Genomic DNA, 14,336 nt, shown 5'->3' with positions numbered 1-14,336 from the left:
GGTCGTGAGCAGGAGTCACCTTCACCGCACCTGCAGACACACACAGATCACATGACAGCAGGTTCTCACTGAGCGTGTGCAGGAGCAGCTTCTGATGACATCGTAGTGTTGTTCTCACCTGTTCCCAGGTTCATGTCCACCTCAGAGTCGGTGATGATGGGCAGCAGTCTGTCGCTGAACGGGTGTCTGACCTGCTTCCCCTGAACAGCCTGAGACAGAGGACAGAGAGGACGCCGTGATGTCATGACGACGTGATGTCGTGACGCGTTATTCAGGCTCTGTCAGGTGTTTCATTTTACTGATGGTGACTGAACACCTACAGGCTCACAGTACGACACATCAGACTTTAATGATGCAAAGGGAGCTTCTCCAGCTTCTCCAGCTTCTCGAGCTACTCGAGCTACTCGAGCTACTCGAGCTACTCGAGCTTCTCCAGCTTCTCGAGCTACTCGAGCTTCTCCAGCTTCTCCAGCTTCTCGAGCTACTCGTCTCGACCACATTGACCGCCCAGTGACCCTTTACATTTATCACATGACTCCTCCTGGGGACTCAATCCACAGGTTGGGAACCGCTCAAGCTGTGGGATCTTATGAGGTCATTTCTTATCATCAACAAATACAAACAGAGGATTTAGACTAGATTAACTTAAACGTTCATTTAGCTGATTGGACTTGTGCACAGACACTGACTGATCACATGATCTCACTGCCCCGCCCCCTCGACCTCCATTACACACTGCGACTCACCTGATATCTGGGATCATCAGGGTGAACAGCGACAGCCACGTCTCCCAGCATGGTCTCAGGACGGGTGGTGGACACAGACACCTCTCCATCTGACACACAGGAAGGAGCCGGCATCAGAGCAACATGAGAGCAGCAGAACATGTCGCACGTGTGTGACAGCTTCACACTCACCGTCAGCCTCCAGAGGATAAGCAAAGGTCACCATCGTCCCAAACTCCACCTGGTTCTCATATCCAGGAACAGACAGCAGGGTCTGTCCAGACAGCTCCCGAGAGTCCACCTGACACAAACACACACCTTTAGAGGTCACACACACACACACACACCTACAACTGTTTGTTCTTTATTACACAAGCAGGCTTTAAAAGCTCAGGAACAGCAGGTGGACAGAGGAAGAGAAGAGCCGCGACCAGGGCGGAGTCCTCTCATGTTTGCTGCATGTGTTTGTATGAATGTGATCAACATGGCTCCGTCCCGTCTCATGCAGTCGACACGCGCCTCAGCGTCCACCTGCTGCCCTCCCTGAGCTTCTGTGTCACAGACCCCCCTCTCAACATGCCCCCCGCGTGGTAAAGCCTTCATCGTCTTATTCAGTGAAGAGATTCTTTTCACCTCGATGTCAGAGATGGCCGACTCCAGAGCACAGCTCCAGTTCACCAGGCCCTCAGAGCGATAAATGAGACCAGAGTCACAGAGGCGGACGAAGGCTTCGGTCACCGCTGTGCTGAAACTCTGAGGAAACATCACAGCACACCGTCAGTCTGATACTCATACTATGATAACTATGAATCCTACTGCAGTCTTTAGTCCTTTACATCCACAGAGAGCATTCTCTATACTGTCACTTTGTCACTCGAGCAGCCTGTCGCCGTCACTCCTGTGGCTCCCGTCTGACACCAGTTTATACACCTTTCTTTCAAAGAGCCAGCCGTCATCAGAACATGAACCCGACATGTTGAAGAATCAACTCGTCTCCAGGAGCTGATGAGGAGCTACAAACGTTAGCTGGCAACCTTCAACTCCAGGAGACACAAACAACCATGTAATATACCTCACCTGGAAGTGAGGACATCACAGACAGGCTGCAGACAGGCTGCAGACAGGCTGCAGACAGGCTGCAGACAGGCTGCAGGTAAGACTTGTTCTTCTTCTCCTAACACAGTTTATTAATCCATTATCTATTACATAACCTCCGGCTGTGGGAGCTCCATCAGGCGATGTGTCTGATCTCTTTAAACCTCCTCACATGTACTGGTACTGAAACAGGAAGTAGATTAAGTCTTACTGGATCCAGAGTGAAACAGGCTCTGCTCCAGTCCAGAGACGCTCCGAGTCTCCTCAGCTGCTGGTAGATCTCGTCTCCTTTCCTGAGACACACACACACACACACACACACACACACACTCAGACAGTGTGTGGAAACAGCAGACAGGTAAGAATGAGGTGAACACTCACTCGTTCTTCCATCTCCACATCTCCTGCAGGAACTCCCGCCTGCTGAAGTCCTTCCTGCTCTTCCCTCGCTCCCTCAGCAGCTTCCTCTCCACCACGCTCTGCAGCACACAGAGGAACACAGCTCGTACAGTCACATCGCTTTGTCTGTCACTGACACTGGACCGGTGTTCGGACAGGCTCAGGATGAACAGGAGGAACACTTACAGCGACAGACAACTCTTACCCTCGACCCTTGTTTGTGCATGTGAAAAACAGACTATATGAGCCTGTGATCTCCTAAAAGACGAGGAAGAAGACAGGAAGTTATCTTACCTGCGTTGCGATACCTGCGTGGTCACATCCAGGGACCCACAGAACTCTGTGGCCCTGCATCCTCCTCCTGATGGAGAGCAGATTCATTACTACATCGCAAAATCTAACACAACACTCTGCGTACTGTAATGTTGTTGTCAGTTACCATCGGACCAGAGCGTCCTCCACAGCCACAGTGAGCGCGTGGCCGACGTGCAGAGTCCCCGTCACGTTGGGAGGAGGGATACACAGAGAGAAGGTCCGATCCACCGCCTGAGGTAACGTCTCCTGATGACGGGAAGTTAGAGGTTAAAGTTTGTAGAGCCGACAGAGTGACTCAGCTGCTCACTGGTGTTTTTGTCCTTAAAGTCCAACTGAAATCAAATGTGACTTTCTTTAAATTACTGAAAGTTAGAATAAAAACTTTATTGATAAGGAACTTTTCATAACATAAAGTGTGTTTACTAAGGACACGACACAGGACAGAACGCCTGTCAGTGTTTTGAATATCTCCAGAACTGTTCATCTGGGTGACGTCACACTCGGCTCTACAGCAGCTCAGCTGTTATTGTGTTATTAACACCTGATCACGGTAGAACAGGGAACTATCGATCCTGATAGAAGGTCAATCGTTCCACTAAATAACGAGATAAAGCTTCACATATTTACATAAAATGCGTCAAATTATAACAAGCTACATAATAATAATAATAATAATAATAATAACAGCTTTATTCATATAGCACCTTTAAAAACAAAAGTTACACAGCACATTGTTAGAACTAAACAATCCCGTCATAATGAGGGAACATTGTAAAGCCTTAACAAACCTGATACTGATGTGATCATAGCAAACACGTCTGGTGAACATGTGATCATGTCGGACTGACACATTTGGTGCATTTCAGCCATAAGTAGCAGAATAATATGACTTCAAAGGAAAGAATCCCTGTTTGTCTGTCTGTCTGTCCTTGTGTATGAATGAGCCTTTCTCCAGAAACGTATCCAGTCGAGTTCAAAGGTCAAGTTCACGGTGTGCGGTGTGTAACAAGAGCCATGACAGTGTCGAGTGTCAGTTAAAAAAAGACCGCTGAGCGATCACCGTACTCTACACGCACACTGTGTAATACATTGACTGTATATGACTGTAGTTATAACTGTATAATGATAAAACAAATCAGTCAGGTCAAAGCCAGGCTCACAGTTTTCATGCTGATGTTAAAAGATAACGCAGCAGCGGCAGGGATTGTGTCACCCTCTGTTGGACACTTCTGCACGGCTCAGCAGGGTAGTCATGTAGCTTGGAGCTGATCAGGTTGTTCCTGAGTACGTGATAAACAGCAGTACAAAGGAGGGGGGGGTCATTAAAGATGACTTCTTCTGTCTTATGCCACATGTGACATGTTCTTTATGGGTTTTTGTGTTCTTTTTTTGAGGGATGAAATGTTAATGTTGTAACTTCAGTGTATAAACTGAGAGTACATTATCACCTATATGTATATTATCTGAACACGGACCCCAGGAAGAGATGCTCCCAAAACATCAACGTCAATATATGACAGAAAGGAAACAAGTATTAAAAGTAACATTGAAGTTATTTTTGGATTCTTTTATATCCAAAGACTCGTTTAGGGAACATTTAAGAAGTTGTTCTGATTTGATATTTACATGTTGCTCTGGCCTGAAGAGTCCCTCCTTCTCCCACCACTGATACCAGCTGGACTCCACGTAATCTGGACTGTAGGCGGAGGGGAACGGCAAGCTGGTGTCTGCAAAGAAAAAGAACATTTTTCTAAGTTTGTCGAGAATCACAACAGGTAGAAACTGGCCCTTGAACTGTCCAACATCAGTGACAGGAAGTCAGTCACCTTTCTTTGTCCCAGGAGGAGTTGGAGCAGAGTAAACGATCTTCTGCTTCTCACTCCACCTCACTGCTTTATCTTCAGCAGCCTGGAGACAAAAACATAAGAATGGTCAGAGTTTTATTTACAGCAGCTTTCTTTTCCTGATGCATGTTTCTCACTTACAGTGTGTTGACCTGACAGTATGGCCTCCTCCTTCTCTCTTCTCCGCTTCTGTTTCTCAGCTTTGGGCCGTGTAGAGGAATGAGATGAAGAGGAGGAATAGGAGGAAGGTTTTGGTGGGTGGCTTGAACAGAGTCTGGCAGCTCCTCTTCCTATCAGCCTCAAACTCAGGACACAACCTGCCCTCCACATCCTCAATAACACACTAACCCCGAAACAGACAGAAAAAACAGAGTCATGTAAAAGTCCTCTTTTAATTCAGAACAGCTAGCTTATAAATTAACTACACGTGCAAATATTTTATCCACAATGAAAGTTAATATTTCCGTGAGCTGATTTAACTTACCTAGCATGCCTGCCACGACCTTAAAGCTAGCTAAATTACCTATTTACTGCAAACCCGCGAAAGTGAATTTCTAGGAATCCGTTTATTTATGTAAACAGTATATAACTGTATCCACGTGTAATAACTGTGTCATTTAATATTACTCTGTTGTAATATTTTATATCCTCAGCATGAGGACGATGTTTCTTGACGGACCTAAACTTCTGACAGACGGAAGTACTTGCTGTCCGTCTGCAAAAAGATTCCCCGCGACATTACTGCTGTCAAGTTAAAATAAATAACAAATAAAGCGTTCTGCCTTTATTTCAAAATAAAGCAATAAAAGCTAAGGAATAATGAAAGAAAAGAAACAGTGTCCACTAAAAATGCTATATAAATTTCCAACGGCTGCTTCTTTTCGTAGAAAATATTATGATATATCGTCGTGGTTTGACATGGTATACTGTTACAGCTCTTTCTTTATTGAACACACTTTAAAGATACCGAGGTACAAACTCATCAGGACACATACATAGTATACTATAACAATCTTTATCAAAATAGATGGATGTTAAAGAAAATAAATTACTAAAAAAGAAAAATATGATGGAAAAAAAAGAAGCCCAACAATAAACAGTCTTTTGTCACTTGGCATAGATAAAATAGAAAAAAGACACGTTTAAATAGAACAAATACTTAACAAAAGGAGCGCATATTAAAACTAAAACAAACGTGATATGTAACAGTTACAGACAGGTTACAGATGACATGTCGTTCTGAAGTTGAAATTTTGAACTTCCGGTTTGAGTCTAACTCGCTAATGCTGCATTCACGTGGTCCTCGAGTAGTCCCCTTTTCCCAAGTTGGAAAGTCGTTCTTCTGACTTCGGTTTGTTCAAGAGCTTTAATATGGAAACAACACGGACACCACAAAAACACTATAAATCTTTTGTTTATTTTTACTCAGATCTAATCTAGGTTACATTACGTCTTCTGTAACCAGTGGTTTCACATCTAAAATAAATTACAGATCACAAGTGAGCCCATAATCGATATGCAGGACATGAATTGATACGAACAAATAGGTTAACTCAGGTATCATACATTTCTCTGAATTTCTGGGTTGTATTTTGTACTTTTTCAGTTGGAAAATTCTCAGTTCTCACATTTCCGATTATTCCGACACCACGTGAATGCATGGTCATTTTACAGCTTGTCTGTGTGCTAGCCACATCCCACCAAATTGATCAACAGCTCAAAGTCTTCAGATTAACAGCCTTCAATTTTATTAGTTTATGATTTAGAGAACCGACGTAAGTCGTTGTAGCTACTGAAGCGTTCTATTAAAGTAACTGTTATTAGGGACTCCGGTTCTTTTACATCTTTAAGCTAGCTAACGGCAGTGTTAGCACAGCAGGCGCAGGTATGGCGGAGGTTCCAGGGACATCAAGTGAGACGATAACGGAGACGGTTCAGACCAGCACGCCGCCGCCGCCCCAGCAGGTAACTGATGACGATGATGATGATGAAGGGCTGCTAGTAAATACGCTTTACACTGCTCTGATAATCAGTGATACAGCAGAATACAGAGGGAGCAGAGATGAGGCCGCGCTGCTGGAACACAGTGTCCATGTCATCGGTCTGACAGTAGAATAACAGGATTTCAGCCCTGCGTTTTGAAGCTTCACCAGGCCGAACCTGTTCAATAGTTAAGGCTCCATTAAAACAGCAGAGCTCTGAGGATGCTGCCCGAGTGCTTTTGACATAACAGCAACAGCATGTGTTGGTACAGTATGTGTAAACATGAATCACGGTACTAAAACGTTAGTAACGCCTCTGGCACGGTTCTGGACCAGTTCCTGATGGGAGAAACAGATTAAAAGCAGCGATAAGAACATCATTAGCACAAAGATTTAAAATCCATCTTCGTAAGATCTAAAGTGCTTAATGTCTTAATGTATATCCGCAGACAGAGATGGTGTTGGCTGACTCATAACATCCTCATTGGGCTGGTTCCTTTTCTATCAGTGTATGCGCATGTGTAACAACCAGGTCTGTGCTCGTGCTGTCTCTTACATATTTTGTTCCCTACAGTTTGAACAGAATTAGCAAAAAAAGATTTGCTGTCTTGGTCATGAGAATCTTCTTGGCTTCTCAGCTCAATTTGGCATCTACATAGTTAAATATAACATTAACTGTATACACATAACTATGGCTGCAACTTCTAATTATGTTTGTTATCAGTTATTTATAGTTTAATCAATTATTCGTTCAGTCTATGAAGTGTCATAAAGTTGAGAAAAATGCTCCTTTGCTTCTTTATTCGAGGCAGCAGCTGGAAACCAAAACGCTTTCAGTCACTGTCAGAAATAAGAAAGAAAAGCAGCAAACCCTCACATTGAACAAGCTGGAACCAACAAAGCTTTCAAAAATGATTCATTGATTTTTCCAATTATTCAGTGATTAATTAACTTTCGATCATTGAGACGTTGCAGCTCTATACACAATTACACATAAACACATTCAGACCTGAGATATGAGTGTGAATGAAACAGTGAATGCACTGAGGACAATCATCCACCTGTTCGTGTGCTTCTGGTCTCAGTCCGTTGTCCTGGTTTGGTTTTGGCACCAATGAAGGTAAATTATATTTTGGACAACAGTGTTCCTCCATCTTTGTGCCAACAGTTGTGCTTGGCCGTCTCCTGATTCTATACCACTAATGCCTCCGTCATTAAACATCTAGTTTCCATCAGTATCTCGCAGCAGCGTCTCTGCCTCATGTTTCACAGGAGGGACGCAGTCTGACCATCAAGCTGAGGAGGAAGAAGACTGAGAAGAAGGTGGAGTGGTCCAGTGACACCGTCGACAACGAGCACCTGGGGAGAAGGTCCTCAAAGTGTGAGTCCACCTTCCTCCTGAGAACCAACTCTGATAAAGGTTTTAGGTGCAGCGGGAGAGACTTCTCGTTGCTGCTTTGAATCTGTTTAAGATGTTTTTATTTGAAAGGTTTTCTCAGTTTTATCAACATGTCCATGGACATCCTGTGATCGGTGGCTGGCAGAAAAAAGTTGACAATCTGTGGTCACTTTGACTCCAGCAGACTCCATCATACTCACAGTGTGACTGCTGCACCCAGCCACATCTGCAAACCAATCCAGCAGAATATGACACTATGTCAAATACACAGTCTGGATTTTAAATCAGTAACTCTTTTACAGTCTGCTCAGAGGATTGATCCGGATGTTCAAACATACAATAATCCATAAAATCATAGTAATAGTTCTAGGACGTGTGAACAGACATGACATGATGACAGCCTAAAAAATGTGTGTTTATTTAACAAAATTTGATTTAAAAAAATGTTCTGGCAGAATTTAAACTCTTTGATCAATGATGATGGTTCACTGACTCTTAAACTCTTAGACGAGGTTGTGCAGATTTAAGAGCTTTGGTTTGAAGCTGTTCAAGATTCTAAAAAGAAATTAAATCACAACTCTAGGCTCGTATGTAGGCTTACATGCAGGCTCGTATGTAGGTTCGTAAGTAGGCTCATATGTAGGCTTGTATGTAGTAATGATAATAATAATAATAATACATTTTATTTATATAGCGCTTTAAAAGGTACTAAAAGACACTTTACATGTAAAAACAACATAGCAAGACATTAAAAGCAATATACAGTATAAAACAATCAAGGTGCAATTAAACACACGGTCACAGATTAAAAATGTAGGCTCGTGTGTAGGCTTACATGTAGTTTCACATGTAGTTTCACATGTAGGCTCACATGTAGACTCGTATGTATGCTCCCATTTAGGCTCACATGTAGGCTCACATGTAGGCTTTCATATAGGCTCACATGTAGGCTTTCATATAGGCTCACATGTAGGCTCACATGTAGGCTTGCATGTAGGCTCACATGTAGGCTTTCATATAGGCTCACATGTAGGCTCACATGTAGGCTTTCATATAGGCTCACATGTAGGCTTTCATATAGGCTCACATGTAGGCTTTCATATAGGCTCACATGTAGGCTCACATGTAGGCTTGCATGTAGGCTCGCATGTAGGCTTTCATATAGGCTCACATGTAGGCTCACATGTAGGCTTGCATGTAGGCTCGTATGTATGCTCCCATTTAGGCTCACATGTAGGCTCACATGTAGTTTCACATGTAGGCTCGTATGTATGCTCCCATTTAGGCTCACATGTAGGCTCACATGTAGACTTTCATGTAGGCTCACATGTAGTTTCACATGTAGTTTCACATGTAGGCTCACATGTAGTTTCACATGTAGACTCGTATGTATGCTCCCATTTAGACTCACATGTAGGCTCACATGTAGGCTCACATGTAGGCTCGCATGTAGGCTCGCATGTAGGCTTGCATGTAGACTCGTATGTAGGCAATAGAAATGCTTGCCGATTTCTAATGCAGAGTTCAAAGTGTATCAGTGCTGGAGACATTCATTATTCATTCAGCTTTAATCTCCTTCACAGAGATGAAGATTAAAAAGTGAAAAGCTCCTGATGCTCGACTCAGTTTGATCACATCCAGCTGCAGCCTTGAAGCTATTTTTACCTCCCGCTCTCTTTAGTTTCTATTCCTGAGCAGAACGTTTGAAGGTGTCCTGCTGTAGTTTAATTATCATGCTGAGAACTCAGAGCTCACAGCAAGTCAGTGAAGGCATCACCTGCATCAGTCCTCACCCTGAGCGTTGTCTTCCAGGCTGCTGTATCTACGAGAAGCCCCGACAGTTCGGAGAGTCGTCCTCTGAGAGTGAGGGAGAAGATGATGATGAAGGCTGCGGCAGTGCTCACTGCATCCTGGGTCACGGCAGGAGAGACCACGGACAGAGGGGGGGCCGGGGGGCCACGGGGCCCCCAAACTCTGGAGGGGCACACACACACTAATGAGGCTGAGTGAGGGGGGGTGAGGGGTTTCTCACACGGTATACAAACTGCACTCTGTCTTTAGTTTAGCTCCATCAGTGAGGGTGGGTGGGGGGGGAGGCCGGACGCTGCATTCAGTAACAAGTCAGAAAGTCAGAAAGTCCAGCTGCGTCTGAGCTGCTCTGAAAAACATCATTTAATAATCTGCTTTCAGCAGCTGAGAGCATGCTCAGTACTCCTCCAGCTGAGTGATGTAACATGATACCTGCTCGTCTCTATAAGTCTCCTCAGAGGAGACGAGCTGCGATGAAAACAGAATCCATCTTTTTGCATGTTTCAGCTCTTTTACAAAGCTCACAGGTTTACGGTTCACATCCCTGCTGAGGACTTTTCACAGCACGTCAGAGGACGGGACAACATCTCTCTGCTCTTATTATTCCAGTCAGCGATCAATCTGCAGAAAGATGTTTATACTAAAATATATACCAGTGTGCAATTAAACTGGTTTATTAGGTCATTAAACCACTCAAGCAATGTCAGTTCATTTCTGTCTTTTGTTTTAAACACAGGTTGTGTCATAAGCGTGCAGTTACACCTGCATTTCTAGTCAATGATAACTAAACGTTTACTGTTAACAACTAAAACATGGACAACATGCACGAGGCAGTTTGAAGCTTCTGCAGCAGGTTTTAAACACCAGCAGGTTAAAGAAGGATAAATAGTTATTTGGGCTTCCTCTGGTTTGTGGACTACAACATCCAGCTTGGCACTTTGGCCAACGCCATCTTGTTTTTTTAGCTTCTGCAGAGCAATATGCTAAGTTAGCAGCTAACACTAGCTTGGTTAGCACGTCACATTCATAATTCACAGTAACTGTGACGGTAATTTTGCGTCAAGAAAAACAGCCGACTCCTCAGAGTTTCTTTTAGCTCAACTCAAATCTGAACAACATTTTTCAGGTACATAATAGAGACCTGTCAATCACAGGTAGCCCCGCCCTAACCCCTCCCCTCTTCCTGGTCTGTGTGACTCTCAATGGGAGCATCAGTGACTAAATGAACATCATGCTGTGTTGAAGAAGACTTGAGACTAGAGACTGAGACCATAAAGTCATTAGGAACATGTTTACTGAGGGAATACATCAGGAGAGGAGGAGGAGCATGTTCTCATAGACTTCTATAGGATCAGACCTCAGTGAAATCACCCCCTGCTGGACATTGGAGAGAATGCAGCTTTAAGACTGGGAGGATATGTTTACTTCATATATACATGATGTAGTCTTGTTAGCATGTCTGAGTTAGCCTCATTAAAAGCCCCTCCCCCGTTCAGCAGCTAAAACACGTGTGATCGCTAACGTGATTACAAATCAAAGTGAAAGTGTTAAACATGAAATCCCTGCAGAACATTTCAGTGGAAACAAGCAGAACAGTTCTGTGGAACATGTTCACAGCAGTGATGTGAAGTGAGCTGTGAAGCAAACAGGAAGTGCAGTGTGACGCTGCAGCAGCAGGTTGGACTTTCTGACTGAGCGCGTCTCTGCAGCTCAGAGAGAGAGAGGACAGAGCCGGAGACAGAGCAGCTCGTTGTGTTCATGGTTTTATTTATTGACTGGTCTTAACGCTGCGGATACTTGAGAGAACCAGAGGGAGAGCGGACACACACACACACACACACACACGTCATATTTCAGTTTCAGTTATTGACAGATCACATGCAAACATCATAATCACATGATAACTACATGATCCTGTCTCAGCCCCATCAGAGCCCTGGTTCCTGCTCTTCATATGTGGAGAATAAGTGAGTTGATCAGCTTTCAGGGCAGCAGATGTCATCAAGAAAGACTGTGATGGAGCAGCATTACAACTTGTTTTGCATTATTACTAATGTAGTTATAAAGAATATAGATCACAGCTGATTAACAACCAACATGTAGTCATGCTGCAGACATTAACGAGCGGCTGCTTCACTTTGTTTGGATCAGTCTGAATCACAGGCGGTGACACGATGTGCGCACGTTTGGCTCTGATGGACGCCTGCAGCGACAGACTTTAATACTTGTGATGCTTTCATTTAAAAACAAATAGGCTTAAAGGGGAGTCCTGAACCTGTGGTGGAAGAGTTAACTCGTGTGAGCTGGAGAGCGAGGGCAGGCAGACGGACAGGTAGTTCAGCTCACACACTGACAGGTGGTGCACCTGCAGAGGTGTGCTCAGCCGTCATACATCACTCTGGTTTATTCTGTGATTAATGCGAGTGCTGGTTTGTGTGCTTTTCATTAGCTTTGTTGGTTTGTAGATAAATGAACAGGACAATCTTTGAAGCGTAGTTTGCATTTCTGAATGAGTGACATCAGAGGTGACATCAGAGGGTGGGGGCGGGCTGAGTGTCTGTGGACCAATCAGGAAAGATGATTTCTGTTGATGCATCGTGTCACTTATAAAACAATACTTTGACTGAGCTCTGTTTAAAGAAGGAGGGTGCGGTGCTCTGTGATTGGCTGACATACAGTGTGTAACATTCAGGACAGGTGAAGGTGCATGACTCTGTGACTCACCTGGTACAGCTTCATCCTCCTCTTCAGTCTCAGACACGTGACAGCAGTGTCTCTCACACTCGGCTCATTACTCCATCACTTTATGTACTATTATCTACACACATTGTTACATATGTACATCGTTCTTGTAATGCACCTTTCTGTATATACTGTTGAGCATAATGAGAGCAGATTTAATGTGAAATAAAGTTTTCAACTGTGATTAAACTCACTGACACACGAGTCGGATGTGATCACGCACAGCTCTGTGCTGAGGGCGTGAACGGGACGTCTGTGAAGTCTGGGCTCTGTGTTTACCTGTGTCACAGGTAAACAGTGTGAATGTCTCACAGGTAAACAGTGTGTGAATGTCTCACAGGTAAACAGTGTGTGAATGTCTCAGGTAAACAGTGTGAATGTCTCACAGGTAAACAGTGTGAATGTCTCAGGTAAACAGTGTGAATGTCTCACAGGTAAACAGTGTGTGAATGTCTCAGGTAAACAGTGTGAATGTCTCACAGGTAAACAGTGAATGTCTCACAGGTAAACAGTGCGTGAATGTCTCAGGTAAACAGTGTGAATGTCTCACAGGTAAACAGTGTGAATGTCTCACAGGTAAACAGTGTGAATGTCTCACAGGTAAACAGTGTGTGAATGTCTCAGGTAAACAGTGTGAATGTCTCACAGGTAAACAGTGTGAATGTCTCACAGGTAAACAGTGTGTGAATGTCTCACAGGTAAACAGTGTGAATGTCTCACAGGTAAACAGTGAATGTCTCACAGGTAAACAGTGTGTGAATGTCTCACAGGTAAACAGTGTGTGAATGTCTCACAGGTAAACAGTGTGTGAATGTCTCACAGGTAAACAGTGAATGTCTCACAGGTAAACAGTGTGAATGTCTCACAGGTAAACAGTGTGAATGTCTCACAGGTAAACAGTGTGTGAATGTCTCACAGGTAAACAGTGTGAATGTCTCACAGGTAAACAGTGAATGTCTCACAGGTGAACAGTGAATGTCTCACAGGTAAACAGTGTGAATGTCTCACAGGTAAACAGTGAATGTCTCACAGGTAAACAGTGTGTGAATGTCTCACAGGTAAACAGTGTGTGAATGTCTCACAGGTAAACAGTGAATGTCTCACAGGTAAACAGTGTGAATGTCTCACAGGTAAACAGTGCGTGAATGTCTCAGGTAAACAGTGTGAATGTCTCACAGGTAAACAGTGTGAATGTCTCACAGGTAAACAGTGTGAATGTCTCACAGGTAAACAGTGTGTGAATGTCTCAGGTAAACAGTGTGAATGTCTCACAGGTAAACAGTGTGAATGTCTCACAGGTAAACAGTGTGTGAATGTCTCACAGGTAAACAGTGTGAATGTCTCACAGGTAAACAGTGAATGTCTCACAGGTAAACAGTGTGTGAATGTCTCACAGGTAAACAGTGTGTGAATGTCTCACAGGTAAACAGTGTGTGAATGTCTCACAGGTAAACAGTGAATGTCTCACAGGTAAACAGTGTGAATGTCTCACAGGTAAACAGTGTGAATGTCTCACAGGTAAACAGTGTGTGAATGTCTCACAGGTAAACAGTGTGAATGTCTCACAGGTAAACAGTGAATGTCTCACAGGTGAACAGTGAATGTCTCACAGGTAAACAGTGTGAATGTCTCACAGGTAAACAGTGAATGTCTCACAGGTAAACAGTGTGTGAATGTCTCACAGGTAAACAGTGTGTGAATGTCTCACAGGTAAACAGTGAATGTCTCACAGGTAAACAGTGTGTGAATGTCTCACAGGTAAACAGTGCGTGAATGTCTCACAGGTAAACAGTGCGTGAATGTCTCACAGGTAAACAGTGTGTGAATGTCTCACAGGTAAAGTGTGTGAATGTCTCACAGGTAAACAGTGCGTGAATGTCTCACAGGTAAACAGCGTGAATGTCTCACAGGTAAACAGTGCGTGAATGTCTCACAGGTAAACAGTGTGAATGTCTCACAGGTAAACAGTGAATGTCTCACAGGTAAACAGTGTGTGAATGTCTCACAGGTAAACACTGTGTGAGTG

The 14,336-nt window shown here is 43.8% G+C and overlaps 2 protein-coding genes across 2 annotated transcripts in view; one reads left to right on the top strand and one right to left on the bottom strand.

The window, feature by feature from the left end:
• The window catches only part of vars2 (valyl-tRNA synthetase 2, mitochondrial), a 14,863-nt gene extending 9,812 nt beyond the window's left edge, over window positions 1–5,051 (bottom strand). The window contains exons 1-13 of the mRNA XM_069681644.1: window positions 4,863–5,051; window positions 4,520–4,721; window positions 4,361–4,442; window positions 4,161–4,261; window positions 2,659–2,780; window positions 2,514–2,580; window positions 2,202–2,299; window positions 2,032–2,113; window positions 1,359–1,478; window positions 918–1,026; window positions 747–835; window positions 119–209; window positions 1–30 (exon numbers count right to left, since the gene is read on the bottom strand). The exon at window positions 1–30 is cut by the window's left edge and continues 98 nt beyond it. Of these exons, the coding sequence (XP_069537745.1) occupies window positions 1–30; window positions 119–209; window positions 747–835; window positions 918–1,026; window positions 1,359–1,478; window positions 2,032–2,113; window positions 2,202–2,299; window positions 2,514–2,580; window positions 2,659–2,780; window positions 4,161–4,261; window positions 4,361–4,442; window positions 4,520–4,708 (1,180 nt within the window). The 5' untranslated portion in view covers window positions 4,709–4,721; window positions 4,863–5,051. The remainder of the gene's footprint in view (window positions 31–118; window positions 210–746; window positions 836–917; window positions 1,027–1,358; window positions 1,479–2,031; window positions 2,114–2,201; window positions 2,300–2,513; window positions 2,581–2,658; window positions 2,781–4,160; window positions 4,262–4,360; window positions 4,443–4,519; window positions 4,722–4,862) is intronic.
• Window positions 5,052–6,074: 1,023 nt separating this feature from the next.
• Window positions 6,075–9,767, top strand: ppp1r11 (protein phosphatase 1, regulatory (inhibitor) subunit 11). The gene is made up of 3 exons (XM_069681913.1): window positions 6,075–6,343; window positions 7,633–7,741; window positions 9,572–9,767. The coding sequence occupies exons 1-3, from the start codon at window positions 6,266–6,268 to the stop codon at window positions 9,754–9,756; spliced, it is 372 nt and encodes a 123-aa protein (XP_069538014.1). The 5' UTR covers window positions 6,075–6,265; the 3' UTR covers window positions 9,757–9,767.
• Window positions 9,768–14,336: the final 4,569 nt, after the last annotated feature.

This window comes from Semicossyphus pulcher, unplaced genomic scaffold (assembly GCF_022749685.1).
Source record: "Semicossyphus pulcher isolate SPU_LCO1_2020_fin unplaced genomic scaffold, fSemPul1.0.p SCAF_5, whole genome shotgun sequence".
In the NCBI taxonomy this organism is placed as follows: Eukaryota; Metazoa; Chordata; class Actinopteri; order Labriformes; family Labridae; genus Semicossyphus; species Semicossyphus pulcher.
This window is presented reverse-complemented; position numbering and strand designations above follow the sequence as displayed.

Bases quoted from the DNA above. Each gene is read 5' to 3' on its own strand.
- ppp1r11 (XM_069681913.1), top strand. From the start codon at position 6,266: ATGGCGGAGGTTCCAGGGACATCAAGTGAGACGATAACGGAGACGGTT. The intron at 6,344-7,632 runs GTAACTGATGAC...CATGTTTCACAG, and splicing joins CGCCGCCGCCGCCCCAGCAG to GAGGGACGCAGTCTGACCAT. The intron at 7,742-9,571 runs GTGAGTCCACCT...GTTGTCTTCCAG, and splicing joins GGGGAGAAGGTCCTCAAAGT to GCTGCTGTATCTACGAGAAG.